Below are 17,624 nucleotides of genomic sequence, written 5' to 3' on the forward strand. Positions count from 1 at the left end.
CAATAGTTTCAGGGTTCAGGTAATTTCATTAGACCTTCTTGAACAGATTCCAAATTTAAGTAGACACATGCTTTAAAGATCTAAATACAGTGTTTTAAAATCAGTGCACTTCAGTGTTTGGTTTGGTTTTTTTCCCCATCTGAAATTTAGTGATCATTGACTGGTTCTAACTCCTTCACTTAAAACTAACGTAGGCTGCTGTCGTTGTGAACAGAAACTTGATAGTCGGCATCACCGAAGGAGCATTTTCAGAGCATGAAATGGTGACACTTGGGCGCTATTACAGTGTGAAAGACGAATATGAAGTGGACCTTCACTTCCTCCTTGCAGTGGCTCAAGAACAACTGAAGAAAAATAACTTTGAGAACTTCGGACAGCTGTCTGCAGAGCTTATGTACCACGATCGTGAAAAGCAAGTGTATTCTAAGCTGTTACTTGGGAAGCTCTGCTTGTGAACATATGTACTTTATTGCTAAGTAAATGGTACATTGTGGCCAAAAAATATTATTTGTAATGTTAGGCCTCTCTCAACACTTGACAGTGGACAGGAGAAGGATAGCCTTTCTATCTCTTTTTCATTTTGCTTGTAGAGTTTTTATTATAGCTGCTGTACTGAACATTCTGTGACATAATCAGATGCCTGTTCACATGCAAAGCACAGTATTTTATATCAAAGAGGGAAAACAGTAATTTAAGGGAGTGAAAAAAGGATTTGGAGATGATTCTTTCTATGACCTATTTGCCTTTTTTTTGCTCTGATGTCCCACATAAAGAATCATGGAGAAGTACTAAGGGCCTCAGCATGGGGGGACTGGCCACCACATGCACTGCAATTTCTTGGCTGTGTAACAGCAGAATTTCATAAAGACTTGTTTTCTTTATTCTTCATGTGTTTTCCTATTCACAGCAATACTCAAAACTGAAAATCACCTAATGAACACTTCTCAATCTCTCTGTTTTTGTAGATGTGGAGTGTTGCCTCGTGAGGTATGCAGAACTGTTTGCAAGTCCTTTAGGTTGCCACTGGCTAATGATGATCTACAAGCTTTGCTGACCATGTAAGTCAAGGGCAGACAGTATAGCCTGCATGCATGGGTGCAAATCAGTGCTAAATACTACTGCAGAGACAGTACTTAAGGATTTGTCATTTGTCTAACATTAACCAGTTCATGATGCTTGTTTTGCCCCTATACATATGTACCTTATAGAATATTTATAATCAACTGAGGTGCATCCATACTGGTAACTTCTCTTTGGTTTATAGATCATCTGGGTTTTGCCAGATTATATGGAATTAGTTTTCTGGGGATCGGCTACTGAAACTTGTCATCATGAGTGACATTCTCCTCTTTTATTTTTTTGTGTGTTAGTTGTCCATGCATGTGTATAAGGTGAAAACAATGATCTTATGAAAGCACATTATGTCAGTTTTAAGAAACATACCAAGACGAATGACAATGAAATGTCCTTGAATAAAGTAGACATTATCAGTAATAAAGAAAAGTGATTTCCTGCTCCAATTAATCTCAACTGAAACATATTTTATTGCAGTTTTTTAAAAGGGAAAGGATTGTTGGCATGGTTTTAGTACTTTTCCACAGCACATTTAATGGTTTAAAAACAAATTGCTTGGCTAGCTATATTAACGGGAACAGAAGTTAAAGGAACTCCAGTGCACTTGTATTGAAGGCTAAAGTTCAGAGTAACCTGTTGTGTTTCAAACACTCATGTCTTGTTGAGTTTTATTTTCCTGGCCAGGTTAATAGTGTGCTCATTGGTATCTTCTTTCCCTTCTTTCCCTCGTGGGAAATGTAAAATGTTTGTCTATGCCTTGATACTGTGTTAAAGGAAGACCATGTCTGGTCTTCTGTCATGTCTGGATTCATTCAGGTAGATGTTTTCTGGAGGAAACTAAGCATCTGGATTTATCAAATAATGAAAAGACTTTTTTTGGCATAAATGTGGAATCATGTTGCAAACAAGCCTTCTTGCTTAAATAAGTATCAGCAAGACTGCATTGAGAAGCCTAAGGGGCTATTTTTCACAAAGCCTCTATTTCCAGGCTAAAAACTTGTAGAATAGTTCCTTGCACTAGCCACATAGAAGACTTTGGCAATTTATTTGCCATTCATCACTTCTGACAGTTAGGTTACAAGCATTAGTTGTCAGAAGCATGTCTGAATTTCTACATCAATCTAAACCTCATTTTTTAGAACTCCCACTAAGCTGCCCAACACAAAAAGTATTGGAGGACAATTGACATCCTGTAGACAAGGGGTTCTCATAGTCTCCACTTCATCAAGGCTGAGATTGAATAGATAGGCAGACAAAGAACTGGGGGGGTTCTTTGATGTACGAACTCAATGGTGATGAAAAACAGACAAGTCTGACACACATCATAAGCTCCAGAAATGTGTTTATTGTTTGTGGTATTACTTATACCAGGGAAAGCTGTAGTTGAATTTCTTTCCCCTAAAGAGTCTCCACATAGGCAGTTAGAAAAGGAAAATCCCAGTACACTATAATAAAAATTAGAGATAAGCTTGGAAGACAAGAGTCTTCTCTTTCTTGCTGGATTTCACCCAGCTTTAGTCAGGCCCTCGTGACAGCTGAATTTGGATTCAGATGCTGTAGGTTCTTTCTGCAGGCAGTTGGAGGAGAAAGTTACCTCCTCAGCCTGTATAAGAGCTGAATTTGTAAATTACCCCCATTTTACTTTGTCTGTAAAGGAGCCATGGCCAGACTGTGTTGCAGATTTCCATATGAAAAAGCTGGGCTTCAGAAGTCATTGTGAACAGTACATTATATGATAGATTGCTGTGTGTAATGCTAGTTCTAAATTACACTGTCAGTGGCTTCAAAAGATTCCAGCTTATGTGGTAGGTTGCTGCACTGCAGTTAAGAAGGAAGTTTGTCACTTTATTAAGAATGTGTGCAGTTGGCAATGCTTTTTAAGTCATTTTTTCATGAGGGTGCAGTCTCTTAAATATGAGTTAATTTCCAATTATTTAGAAATCAATGAGTAGAACTGGCTGAATGAGGCTTTTCCTTTCCTCTTGCTTCCTGTAGTTTTCTTTGAGACTGAAGAAGCATGAAACAGACAGGTTTATTGTTAACGAAGAGCAGACTCACTCCTAGGGAGTATGCAATTCAGTGTGGGCAGAGTTTGTTAACAATATTCCTCTCCTTTTTTCAGGGTGAGGGGTAGTGCAATGTAATTTTGTGTCCACTGCTGTTTGCAAAACAAACGGTGGTGGTGTTCCTACTGTCTGTATCTGTATTTGTATAGGAAGAAAGTAGTATGATAAAAGTTGTTGGATTGATTCCTAAGAAAATCAGTACATATAGTTAATGCACTAGCTGGACCCTATTCAGCTATAAAATAATGCTAGGCAATGGGATCAGATAATAGTTGAAGACTGAACTTAGATGTTTATTCAGCTTTGCTGTCTGAGATCAGGTGGCAAAGACTTTCTGTAGGACTTAATGGTTCTATTTTTCCTTTTTGAAAGCTAATACTTTATTATTAAACTGTTTATTATTTACATTTGTAAATTATGCTGCAATGATCCATCACTTACGGAAAGCATGGGATGGGACTAGAAGTTACTCGTTTTGTGTTCACCTCCAGATGACCCAAAACTTTCATAGAATCACAGAAAAAATTCAGGTTGGAAAAGACCCTCAGGATCACCATGTCCAACTTATGACCCTACTTTATAAGGTGCACCCTAAACCATATCTCCAACCACCACATCCAAACAACTTTTAAACTCTTCCAGGGTTGGTGACTCAACTGCCTCCCTCGGTGGCCCATTCCAATGCCTGATAATGCCTTTGTTTACTGTACCCAAAGACTGAGGTTTAGTAAGACTCTTTCATATTGTCTGTCTGGAAGTATATTTTCAATCATGGGATGATGAAATAGTAGGATTTAAGTACCCAACAATGTGTGCATCTTTCTGATTTGCCTGAGCTGAGTTAGCAAAGAAGTATTTCCTTTCTCCATCTGCATTTTTTCCACTTAGTTTTTTAATCACAGGGCAATGCAGACTTTGAATAACAATGTACTCAGCCACGCAGATAGTATGCAATTGTTTCTACAGGAAAACTACATTAGACATTATAAATAATTCTTTAAATGTATCCAGGCATAATAAAAAATTATGCTATGTTTAATGAATAAATGTTGCTAAAATGCTTAAGTAATGAATTTAGTTTGGGGTTTTTTCGGTTCTTTTAATTTACTGCAATGCTGAATGTATGCTAACAAGAACTTAGAAAGTTGCATACCCTTCCCAGAGGACATATAAACAACTGGCAGATAAGGAAAGAAAAAATGGAGGGAAGGATGAATGAATGGCAAGCTTACAAGTATTACAAGTTGATTGTTCGGTATTAGATGGAAGTGCATGTCCCTGCTTTTAAAACTATGGCTTTTAATTTCTGTTAAAAAGAGCTGCATAGTTCTTCACCTCTCCACAGTACTGGGGTGAGAATGTTGAACTCTGGAGGGATGCTTGTTTTAAACAGTTAACCCCTAACGTTTCAGGCAGCAGTGGCTGATAACAATAGACATCCTACATGGTCATGCCAGTTCTCAAATCACTAGTAGGCCAGGCCAGAGTTTTCCCTGATTTTACTTAGCTGCCTACCTGCTAAGTCTTTTTTAGGGCTAACCTATTCCTTTCAGGAAGCAAACCCTCATCTCCTTCTGCATCGTGTCCTGATAGCTGGAGCAGAACTTGAAATGATCCCAAAATCTTTGCCATGCACTCAGTCTTCTGCTGATTAACTTTGATGCCTGAGACTCCCTATGCCTTTTTCCATGAAGAGATCCTCTAGTATTTAGTTCTCTTAAAAGAAATTGTTTCTGTTATTCAGTATGCTGTGAAACTGATGATTCAATTTACAGTTGTTCAAGATGTAAACAAGTGTATACACAGGACAGTAGCCATTACTTAGTTCATATGATCAGCTGCAGTTTGTGCTTGCTGTTTTAAATCTTCTTCAGTTTATGACAATTAGGTGTATTCCTCAGAGGCTTTCAAACAGGCTAAAGAATCCCAGCATTTTTTCCAAGGCTAAAGAAGCATGATGCTTCTCCTCTATTATTATTATTATCATCAGATTGACCTCTTAAATATATTATTCAAAACCAAGCAATTAAAAACCCCTCTGCATGTATATCAACAACAACATAAATACTTGGGCTAAAGATTTCTTGATGGCAAAGAAACAATGTAAGTAGCATTCACTCACCATGGATACATTTTCAGATACAGAAATGTGCCATTATTTCTGTAGTGACAGAGAAAAAGCCCAAGCTCTGCAAACTATGATAAGGATGGGGGATGTGACTTCATGGTCTAAAATCACATGCATTGGTGAAGTCATAAGGCAAAACTGAAGAGAAATACAGTTCAGGAGATCTTTGTTGCATCTTCTTGATAAGACAAATGTAATTTCCTTTCCTGAAGAGCACTGTCAGTTTCGGTGGTATTAACTCCAACCCCTGACATCTCTGTCCTAATAGTGCACAATTTGATAACATCTCTTTAGTCCATCTGGATACTCTGTGCCAAATTGCAAGTGTGTGCTTTTAGTAGATTGGTACAATAAGTCACAGCAGGAAAGAGATGTAAAGAGCAGATTTTTTCTCTCTCTCTGAGTTATTCTACAGTAATATTTTAAGTTCCTTCCTGTAGTTGTTTAAATATGGGATTTAGGAATCCCATTTCCTCTATCCATGTTAAAATCTTTGGTTATAGTTAACTTCATGCCCATGTTGTCATCTCACTTTGTAGTGCTGTCATATTGAAGGCTTTTCTCCTGGTTAATGTTTGTCAAAGGCAGAAGCAATACTTTCCTTAACTTCCTTGTCTCAGCATATATAAACATATGCTTACACAGCTCTGCATCTTGGCAGTAGACTAAATCTTTTGCCTTTTCACAATGACTAAAAGATAAATCCCAGGTATCAGGCCCAGCCAGCATGGGTTTAGGAAGGGCAGGTCCTGCCTGACTAACCTGATCTCCTATTATGTGGGGAAGGCTGTGGATGTAGTCTACCTGGACTTCAACAAAGCCTTTGCCACCGTCTGCCACAACAAGCTCCTGGCAAAGCTGGTAGCTTGTGGCTTGAACAGCTTCACTCTGATATGGGTCAAGAACTGGCTGGAGGACTGGGCTCAGAGAGTGGTGGTGAATGGTGCCACATCCATTTGGCTGCTGTCACCAGTGGTGTTCCCTACGGATCAGTGCTGGGCCCAGTCCTGTTCAGTATCTTTACTGATGATCTGGATGAGGGGATTGAGTCCAGCATCAGTCAGTAAGTTTACAGATGACACCAATCTGGGAGCAGGTGTTGATCTGTTGGAGGGTAGGAGAGCTCTGCAGAGGGACTGTGACAGGCTGGATAGGTGGGCAGAGGCCAATGGGATGAGATTTAACAAGGCCAAGTGCAGGGTTCTGCACTTTGGCCACAACAACCCCAAGCAGTGCTACAGGCTGGGGACTGAGTGGCTGGAAGGCAGCCAGGAGGAAAGGGACCTGGGGTTACTGATAGACAGTAGGCTGAAGATGAGCCAGCAGTGTGCCCAGGTGGCCAAGAGAGCCAATGGTATTGTGGCCTGTATCAGGAACAGTGTGGCCAGTAGGACAAGGGAGGTTATTCTTCCCTTGTACTCAGCACTGGTGAGGCCACACCTTGACTCCTGTGTTCAGTTCTGGGCTCCTCAATTGAAGAGAGATGTTGAGATACCAGAACATGTCCAGAGAAAGGCAACAAAGCTGGTGAGAGGCCTGGAACACAGTCCTGTGAGGAGAGGCTGAGGGAGCTGGGATTATTTAGCCTCGAGAAGAGGAGATTCAGGGATTGACCTCATTGCTGTCTACAACTATTTGAAGGGACGTTGTAGTCAGGTGGAGGCATAGTCTTGATATTAGGAGGAAGTTCTTCACAGAGAGAGTGATTTGCCGTTGGAATGAGCTGCCCAGGGAGGTGGTGGAGCTGCTGTCCCTGGAGGTGTTTAAGAGAAGCCTGGATGAGGCACTTAGTGCCATGGTCTAGTTGATTGGATAAGGTGGGGTGCTAGGTTGGACTAGATGGTCTTGAAGGTCTCTTCAACCTGGTTGATTCTATGATAAATACATATGGAGTAAAAGGAAAAAAAGAGTTGTTGTGCCAACTCTGATAGTCAAAATGTGTGTGCCATAGGGTTTTTTTCCCAAGAGCTGTAAGCTTCTTTATTGTCTTGTTACTTGTAAGGCATTTTTTTTTCTTTTCCCAGTTGCTATCTGCAAAAACCCTGAAGCAAACAAGAACCCCCTGGGAAATGGGAAGGATAATTTCCCAGTAAATTTGATGTGTATTCCCCCAAAGTAAGGCTTTATGGAAAAGTTAACCTGCGTGTGGACTATTACAAAGAACCAAGCCATCAGAGGAGTGTTTCTTATGGCAGTGTTCCACGCTCCTCTTTAATACCATTAACAGTAGCATTCTTTGCTGACTTTGCTTTGATCTTCAGCATAACTTACTGTACTTAACATTCCAGTTTATCACTAACATCTCTGTTTATGGTTCTCAGTATATTTTGTTATTATTTTTCCTGGTGACTATTAAATGAAAGGTGTGGAGGAAGAAGGAGAGGATGAGTTGCAGTTTATTTTTGTCACTAGATACATTTCTCCTCTTAATCCATTATTGTTTTCCCAGTGTTTTGCTGTAAGCTCTCCCTCAAAGTACCTTGCTTAATTGTTACCAGAACTCTCTGAAGTGATTGAAGGGGTTTGAGACCTATATTTTGTGCAGTAATAGTTCTTCAATGAAGAACAAGATAAAATGATCTTTTAAAATTACTTGTTTTGTGGAGGTGATCTTGCTCCTCCCCAGTAGTGCTTGTCTCAATGTATTATCAGGCAGAATTGTTTAACTTGATGGTTCCCACCAAAAGCTAGGTATTGAGTCATGCTAGCTGTGTACCTCTGTCCATGGACCCAGTGAAGCATAGACACTTCCAGGGTGTGCTTATATGCCTAGACCAGGTTTCTTTTACCTGTAAGTAGTGTTAGATGAGGCAGATGTCATTCACAGAGTGTGCTAGTACAGTATGTATTGCAGAGCAGTTTAGCTGATCATTTCAGCAATGATTTGCATGGTGGTTTCGGCTTGCAGATACCTTTCTAGCACTTGAGTAGACCCACTGAAGTAACAGTGGTTCTCCAAGTGCTTAAGTCACCCAAGGTTTTGGCTAAAATGAGGACTTTATTTCTGAGGCTTTTTCATCCAAATCAATAGCAGAACAATGGAGTGGCTTGCAAATCTGCTTCCATTTACTCCATTCATTAGTGCAGGGTAATAGCTTTAGAAGTTTGAAGGAGGGAGATAGCATGTTCCCCATGTACCTGTAGACCTTAGCTGGCTGCATGTATATCTTCATGCATTTAGGGGACTGTCATGACACAAGTACATATGTATTCCATTGAAGTAGAGAACAATGCCATAAAACAACTAGCAAATGACAAAGTTTGTGGGGTTTAAGTCTGGCTATTATTTGGCAAGTTAGAGTTGTGTGTTTGTAAACTGCAAACCTATCCCAAGGTGTGTGCAAACAGTATTTTTGAAGGATTGCTTATTTTCAGGACAATTATTATCCAAGCCATTTAGAGCAGGTTAGTTCAGCTTACTCATATAATTCTACATGCCTCTTTTCTACACAAAGAAATCATAAATGGATCACCCTAACTCTGTGTTTGTGACCAGTTGTGAGATCCTGATATTGAAAATGGTTGGTCAAGCCTTCAAAAGTAAAATAGTAAAACTTAGAGGTTGAATTCTACTGTGAAAAACAATAATAAGGTATAAAAATGTGGAACAGAATGTTTGATACAGAAATCCCAACCACTGAGAGAGTGTTTTTCTGTACTCTTTCCAGTGTTTGGTAATAAAGGAATAAAACAAATATTATCCCAAAGGTTATGTGTTAATATGCTGTAGATGACATGATACAACTTTGTTGATCATTTCCTCTCACCTTAAATCATTTTATGGGTATTCTTCTTAGGTTTGAAGATGACCATAAGCAAGTGGAGTATAAAAAGTTTGTGGATGGGCTGAACTGGAGAGATAATCAAATCCCTGCTTTCCAGACAATAAAGATTCCTCCCAAGGTAATAGCAGTGTCTCTGAGCAAAGGCATGCTACAGTACATTGGTATCACCTGTCCAGCTTTAACATGAGCTCTTTATCCAGTGGAGACCACGGTGGTTTTCATATTGGTGTATTTGTGCTTGTTTTCTTCAAGTAATTATTTTTTTCTGGGAGATTTAGAATGAGGCAGAGGAGTCAAAGAGGACAAGGAGCCCTGTAATACCCTTTGCCTAGCAGGTGTCACATCTTTGTGACATTTTTCTGGAAGGAAAACAAAAAAGAGAAGGGGATAGGGAGTTATTTGTCCATGAACAATGAGGGTGAATAATGCTTCACCCACAAATATCGTTGTCACACTTCAAATGATCTGTTTGCGTGCTGATAGTAAGCAAATACTTTAAACTCCACTGACACCGCAGAAAAATAGCTACATATTATTTTTAAGTCTCTAGAATCTAAGTAACACTGAACTGAGTGGCAGTGTTGATCTGCTCAAAGGTAGGAGAGCTCTGCAGAGATCTATGGGCTGAAGCCAATGGAATGAAGTTTAACAAGATCAGTTGCTGGGTCCTGCACTTTGATCACAACAACCCCAAGCAATGCTACAGGCTTGGGGAAGAATGGCTGGAAATCAGCCCAGTGGAAAAGGATCTGGGGATGCTGGTGGATGGCTGACTGAACATGAACCAGTGGAGTGGCCAAGAAGGCAAATGGTATCCTGGCTTGTATCAGCAGGAGTAGGGAAGCAATTGTGCCCCTATACTGGGCCCTGGTGAGGCCACAGCTCAAGTACTGTGTTCAGTTCTGGGTACCAGAGTACACAAAGTTCTGGAGTGTGTCCAGAGAAGAGCAGTGAGACTTGTGAGGGGTTTGGAGGGCATGTCATATGAGGAGCAGCTGAGGGAGCTGGGGTTCTTTAGTCTGGAGAAGAGAAGGCTAAGGGGAAATCTTACTGCTCTCTGCAACTACTTGAAAGGAGGTTGTAGTGAGGCTGTTGTTGGTCTCTTCTGCCAAGTGAGGCTGGTGGTGGTCTCTTGTCCCAAGTAACTAGTGGTTAGGATGAGAGAAAATGTGTTTAAGTTGTGCCAGAGGAGGTTTGGATTGGACATTAGGAAAAGGTTCCTTACTGAGAGAGTGGTGAGGCATTGGAACAGGCTGTCCAGAGAGGTGGTGGTGTTACCATCCCTGGAGGTGTTGAAGAAGCTGTAGTTGTGGTGCTTTAGGACACGGTTTAGTGGTCATGATAGTTGGGTTTTGGTTGGACTTTGGTTGGTCTCTTACAGCCTTAGTGATTCTGTGATTCCATAATACACCACATCACTGGTAGGCATACAGCAAGGTGGATCAACTTTACATATCTCCACCAGCTTGCTACTTAGGGTAAATAAAAATGTGGTATCAACAAACTGCAGGGTTTAATCTGATCATTCCATCTTGTGCTGAGTGTGTTTTAAAATAGGTGGTGCATAAGGCAATTATGCTGATGCTCAAAAATCTTTGTAGCATCTTCTGCCAATAGATAGTTCTCCTGGTTTGGCCTAGCCAGTGTGTTGCTTTGCTGTACAGAATGTGTTTGGTTTTATTCAATCACAGTATTCCTTTAAATTCAAGTTCTTCAGTGACGTAGTTTAAAGCAGTATTCCTCAAGTAGTGTGCTCTTAGCCTGGCTCCTCTCTCCTTCTTGGCTTACCAGCTTTTTTTCTGTAGCATCTCAAACTGATGTTGATGTCTACCGAGGGCCCAATGTTTGCTAGATTGCTCTGCTTTCCCTGATGGTTTATTCTTCACTTTGTCTTGGAGAAGGGCTTTTCCATCTCATGCGGATAAAATCAAACTCCTTCCACATATTTTACGCAGTCCTGTAGTCCAAAGTGTGCATTAGTTTTTGTTCAGTAAGTATTCTTTGTTTTTACAGAGTAATTCTGTGCTTAAGTTATAACTCAGTATTTAAACAGTGACTGCTCTCAAGAGATTATGTCAGGATAAGGGGCTTCATGAGCCTTGATGCCACAGAAACAAAAAGGAGGTCAGAACCTGTGCCTAAAGGATTTTTTCCTCGAAGCTGGTGCTAAGCTCTCTACCAGAAAGCAAGGTTGAAAAGCAGAAACGCAGTTACTCTTGCTGTTGTATGTGTTGGACCACTTTTCCCCTTCATTACATAGCCATTGTGACCTGATTTCTGGCAGGTGAGGGAAGGAGCTGGCTCTTGTGGGGTGAAGGTGGGGTGCAATTGGCAGTGAAACCAACAGGCAGCCTTCACAAGTTGAAGGTGTGAAGGAGGAGTTTCTTGTGAAGCAAGCAGTAGTTTGAAGAGGACATTTGTGGAGAAACAAGACAAAAGAGAAATTGATCAGCATGGATATGAAGAAAATATTTGCTTGGAGGACAGCCTGTGGATGGTCATTCTAGGAGTGGCTGATGTTTAAGGGCCCCAGTTGAGAACAGTGCATGGAGTTACGGCAGAACAGTTAGAGGTGAAATCAAAAAGGAAGGAAGAGCATCAATAAACATTATCGTCAGTCCTCATCATGTTGAGGTCATCAACTCTTCACCAGCCCCAAAGCCTTCCTGTGACTGCCACACTGACATACAACACTGTTTTTAATGAACTGCACCCAAATTCAGACCAATGTAATTTTCTGAGCTTTATTGCCTTTATGATTTTGTCAGTTATCTGCAATATCTAGGCTATCTTTGGTACAATACAAGAATATTTTAATGAAGATATCCGTATAAAAGAGAAAATTGGAGAGGGGAAGTCTTGCTCCACTTTAGAATCCAATTGTCATTCTGTTCATGACTCACCACGAGTTGACAGGAATATTCTGGGGCTACAATACCTGCATTTGACACATTTCAGCAAGGAAATTCTGCTTGTTTAGCTGTCTTTTGTTCAGTTTCATTATTTTGCATGTTTTTTTGTGTGAATGCTTAGATGGCTTGCAAGACTTTCAAGTGTCACAGTGAAGGAAATCTAACATTATTTAAGTTGAAAATATCTGCAAAAGGGCTAATGATATAAAACATTTTTAATAAAATATTCTACAAGATTGTTAAAAATATACATGTAGAGGATGTGCTCTATGAACATCCACTTTTCCACTATTTTTTGTGTAGAAATTAAACAGCTCATTTATGTTGGCCAACTTCTAATAATTCTTATTTTCAGTATTCTAAGATACTCTCTGGGTTACTGATTTCAGAATGAAGATGACTGGAGCAGACAACCACCCTCCCTTCCTGTGAACAGGATCAAGTATTTACCTCTTCTAGATGATCTGTTTGGCAAGGAGGAATAATCTGGTCTATGCAAGACACTGCTTTTGGATTAGTGCTTCAGCTCCAAAGCTTACTTAGATACTGAAAACATTCCTCAGAAAGCAAAACCAAAATTGGATATAGATTTTACTGCATTTAATTTCTTATTCCAACATAGCTGTATACTTTATGTGGTTTTGTAACTCTTTCTAAGTCAGCAGTATTCTTTCATACTTAATACAAGCATAATTAAAACTGTGTCCTCTAATCCTTGTGTCTGGTTACATGGAGGATTTACAAGTATTGAGAAATCTTTGGGTCAAACAGGAAAGTCAGACCAACCCTGCTTTATTCTGCAAACAGAGGTTGTGGGATGACCTCTTAAAATATTAGGTTGGACCATATTAACACAAGAAGTTAATCCATTCACATTTCCTCTCTTGTTTTTTAGCTTATGTTTTTGCTATATCCCTGTGTTGATGCTCCAGTACTCTTTGTGTCAAAGTTTGTTAGTTTATGGAGAAAAATCCTAGCAAGGTTTTAGCACAGTACAAAGTTGCTCTGGTATCAGAGATAATTTGAGCCTTCCAGTGTAGCAGTAAATGTTTTACAAGCACAGCATGGAAGCTATCAGTCGTTGCTTCTTCTTTGAAATGTGTCTCAGATTAGTATCCACCCAAGGTCACTTAGGTGAGACCCGTGTGAAGAAAAGGTGCAATGTTAGTGTGCAACTTTCTTGCAGTAGCATTGTACTTGCCCTTTGAAAATCAACTGATACATCTCTTTTTGCTCAAAATTGCAATGGCTAACTGCAGTTCCTGTTAGCATTTCAATATTTTTTTAAACTTATGCCAGCTCACAGCCATGGTCAGATTTGAATTAACTGTGTGATTTTGTGAGAGAAAGAATTCCTCCACTTGAAAGAAGGGAAGAGCTGAGGTGAAAGAAGGAGCTGGCTCATCCACCACCGTTCCACAGAGTAGAGGAAGGAGATGTGAGCCAGCACATTTCCATTAGTGGCTGGAAAACTCACATATTCAATGGACTGAGAACCCCTAGCTTTCTGTAATCTGAAATCACAGTCCAGGGAGGAAGTGTTTGGTTGAGAAAGATGAGAATTCAGTGTATCTAAATCTGAAAACTGAGGGAAAGAAAATAGTTCAAAGAACAACCTAATTCAGTACAAATGTATCTTTCATAATCCCTTTCAAATATGATCCCAATGAGAATCAACTTGCTTGCACATTTGCATGATAGTGTAAATTCATTTTTTGATTGTATGTATTCTCTCTAGACAACCCCCCCCAGCTCCTAAGAAGAAATTATTTTCCCTCTATATGGCAAAATATTAAGCATTTGACAGTGTTTTGCTCTTTTTGATGAGAAAAAAAAAGGTCTTGAGACAAGGCATAATTGTGAGTATTGCTGCTAATTGGGAAGATACTTGTAATAAAATGGGTAAGTGATGGTCTATTGTGCTAGTTTGAAGCTAGCTGGAATGTTTTGGTGAGAAGAACTAGATTACAGGCTGTGAAAGGGAAACAGTGGTGATGTCTGCTTCACTCATAGGGGATCAAAAGAAAGCTGAAAAAATTAATGTGCTTCAGCTGATAGGCAAGACCCTGTATTGCTTTTTGATCCAAGAAAAAAGGTTTGCCATAGGGATGAGTTCAGGAGCCAAAACAATAACAACTTGCAGTTGAAGCCAGTTTAAATATGATGATTTTAAAAACATGCCCACATGAATGAGTGTGACACTCAAATGTGATGGCCTTTGTAAATTTGTTGTGTTCCCTAAATATCAGTTGTGAAAGTCTTGTACAGCCAAAGGTTTTCAAGAATCATTGAAGGGTCTAGATTGGAAGGGACCTCTAAAGGTCATCTAATCCAACCCCCTCTGCAGTCATCAGGGGCATCCTCAGCTAGATCAGGCTGCCTAAAGTCCTGTCAAGTCTCACCTTGAATATCTCCAGGGATGGGGCCCCAACAACCTCCTTGGGCAACCTGTCCCAGCATTCCACCACCCTTCTGGTGAAGAACTTGTTCCTAACATCTGAGAGAGTGACACTGAACCTTTACAACTTCCCCAAGTAGCTTTCAGAGATGAGAAATTCACTTTAGTTTGTTTGCTTTTATGTGCACAGGACAGAGAGTAGCCTCTTTTCTGCAGAAAAAAAAGAGGTACAAGAAATAGAATTTAATGTCACATGGAACCCTGTGTATAGATCTGTTTAGTCATGATCTGGTATGGTCAGGATGGGTGACTGCAAACTGGAACCAGTGTGGAGAAGAACTAGAAAGGTCACCAAAAGAAAGGAGACTGAAGGAGTTTGGCTTATTTAGTGATATAAGTGAAGTCTCAGAGGGAATATAACTGCTTTCTGCAAATACATTAGGGCCAAGAGAGAAAGGTAATTATTTCAGTTAAGAACCTTGGTAGTCTAAGAACAAATAGGTATCATTTGCCACAAATAAATTTGACCTGGACAATAGAAGGTGTTTTCTCACTTCTCAAACAATGGGAGTCTCAAACAGCTTTCAGAGACTGAAGTACTCAGTTTTAAGGTTGAAATGGATCATCTGATGACAGTAATTTTAGGATGTTTATTAATGCCCTTCCAAATTATTGTTCTCACTTCTGTTTCTCCTCTTTTCCCATGCATCTTGCATAACACTGATGAGCGCAAAATGATCTCATAGATGCAAGGCAAAGCCCAAAAATATTTTCAGTGCTTGCCCCTGTGCTCTCAAAATGTCACATGCTGTGGTCTGTTGTGTCATAAACACTTTTCACCAGGTTTTCTTTTTCACAACCAGTAGTGCTTCCAGAAGGCAAAGCCCTAGCCAATGAACAGTGCAATAATACCCTCTGTATAATGTGACTTACAGCATATGCTGCCCAGAATATTTCAACCTCTCCTCTAATCCTGCCACTAACTTCTTCTCTGTTTTCACATTGCCGATGAGGGGCCTAAACGAAGACAATACCATGAGATTAAGTTTCAAGATGGCAGGAGGCCACAGCTTTAAAGCATGCATCACATAAAGGGGAAGGCAGCCCTCACAGTTGCCATTAATCTCAGCTCTCAATCTCTGTAGGGGAGCCAAATATATCTTCTTTCCACAAGTATCTCTGCTGTCCACGGTGGGAGCAAAGAGGTTCTCATTACAGTACCAGCTCCCCATCTCACTGCTGGGATCTGCTGTGTGTTGTGTTAATTTTTGTTTCCTCAGCTTGGCATTTGAGAATAAGAGGCTTCAAATTCTCTGGAATAGCTGCTGCTGCAAGCAAATGGCAGGCTGAAAACAACAAAGGGGAACAGTCCTTGTGTGTAAGTGGTGTGCTGGTTAGCTCATGACCTCACACTGGCTTCTGTTCCTGTCCAGTTCAGAGTTAGCTACTCAGATTACCAGCAGATGGGCCTCTCAGACATGGTAGCCACAAGCAGCCATAGCCAATCTCTGGACAAAAATGAAGTTTCTCACCAGGCAGTATTTTCCTGTGTCCTGTCTGTTTTACAGGCATCCACTGTATATTCCTAGGCAGAGCCATCTGTACCATCATCAGGCAGATGCTCACCTACATCAATGAAAAGGTACTGAAGTCCTCCCCGTGCAGATGTGACTTGATCCTTAACGAAAGCTCTTCACAGAAAAAGTTCGAGCTGAATTGACTCCCGTGTCTGCTCTCTCTGTCCTTTTAGCCCAGGAAACGTCTCTGCTTCACGAAAGCAAATGTTCTGTGGGGAAGTTGTTATTGCACAGTAACTAAAATATTGTCTATTTCTGGTTACTAGATGGTATCCAGGCAGCAGCAGGCTGTATATCACCAGTAGTAACCCGCTCAACTTCCTGGACTCTTCTAATGAGTTCCTACGGTTTGAGACATGGAACTAATCAGTAGCAGGATTTTCACATCTTATAGTCACACAAGTTATTCTGTGACAAGGAGGGAAACATTGGATCTTTAATGTTCTGCACCCTCAGCAACTTATTTATTGCATATTTACTTGCAACATTTCTTCCTCTTTGAGCTTTGATACCCTGGTACAAAGAGAGACACCAAACAGCAGCACATTTGTGACAAAGTTATAATATCAGGAGGGAAAAATACCAAAATCTGGGCTCAGTCAGAGTTTAAAAACAATTTTTAGGTTTTAAAGGTCAGCATAGATAACATCTGAAAGAAAACTGTCTTGAAAGAAGGCTTTTCTAAGGTACTTTAGCTCTGAATTAATTCCCTGATTTTCTGTTGGCTTTTTTTTTTTGGCTTTTTTTTTAGTTTGGTTGGTTTTTTTTTGTGTGTGTGTGGTGTGGATTTTTTTTGGTCGTTGTTTGTTTGTTTGTTTTCAGGGTGTTGACTTAGAATCAGTCAAAAGCAGTTCTCATATTCTAGGCAATAGTCAAACAAGCCAGAGTGGAGTGGAGAGGAAGTCCTGTCCCTACCAGTTTCCAATGTACAGTTTAAAACCAAGATAAGGAAGTTAATTTAGAGAAGGATATTTATTGATTATATAAACTCTTCTTCTTCGCAGTTGGTCATTTCTGAATCATCTGGAAGTTTCTTCTGGTACGTATTACACACAAATAAAGTAGCTATCCTCTGCTGCCCTTCAGATTGGTCATCTGTCCTCTTTGCTCTCCTCTTTCACCGTGGTAGTTTCATATTAAGAACTATAAACAAAGAACAGTAAAAGAGATGATTCACAAACTTCTCAGAAATCTGATGCAGATCCCTGGCAAGCAGCATGGTGGGATGGTCTGTGACAGCAAAAATCCATTGTATCACCTAACAGTACTTGAGTGAGTTCCCACTTTCAAAGGCAGGTCTGTCAGAAGAACTGCATTGTTGAAAGACAGGAGGAAAACCTTTGGCAGAGCCACTGTGGTGCAGGTGGGAAACAACTAACCTAACATGAGGCTTATGGGTGAGACTTACAACCCATTTCTTCACATAAGTCTTCAGTGCAGATGTCTCCACCTGCACTAGCTCTCTGCATCCCTTACTTGTCAATGAAAGGGTGACAGACACCTCTAGGAAGTGGCTAACCTATAGGGGCCTCCTTTCCTCTGCGCTGGCTATGAAAAAACTAGGTAGATGTAGATGTTTGCATTGCTGTTGGGTGAGATGAATCCCACCCTTGGGGTCCATCAGCACTGCTAGAGGAGCACTGAGTTAAGTAGAGTGACCACTTGGCTGATCTCCATCCTTGCT

General features: G+C 40.3%; 1 protein-coding gene across 2 annotated transcripts in view; it reads left to right on the forward strand.

The window, feature by feature from the left end:
- Window positions 1-12,677, forward strand: part of EFHC2 (EF-hand domain containing 2) — a 64,142-nt gene extending 51,465 nt beyond the window's left edge. For both annotated transcript variants that reach the window (XM_064151876.1, XM_064151877.1), the window contains 4 exons: window positions 215-412; window positions 966-1,058; window positions 9,066-9,171; window positions 12,355-12,677. In XM_064151876.1, the coding sequence (XP_064007946.1) occupies window positions 215-412; window positions 966-1,058; window positions 9,066-9,171; window positions 12,355-12,450 (493 nt within the window). In that variant the 3' untranslated portion in view covers window positions 12,451-12,677. The remainder of the gene's footprint in view (window positions 1-214; window positions 413-965; window positions 1,059-9,065; window positions 9,172-12,354) is intronic.
- The last annotated feature ends 4,947 nt before the right edge of the window (window positions 12,678-17,624 follow it).

Source organism: Pogoniulus pusillus, chromosome 12 (genome assembly GCF_015220805.1).
Source record: "Pogoniulus pusillus isolate bPogPus1 chromosome 12, bPogPus1.pri, whole genome shotgun sequence".
NCBI lineage: Eukaryota > Metazoa > Chordata > Aves > Piciformes > Lybiidae > Pogoniulus > Pogoniulus pusillus.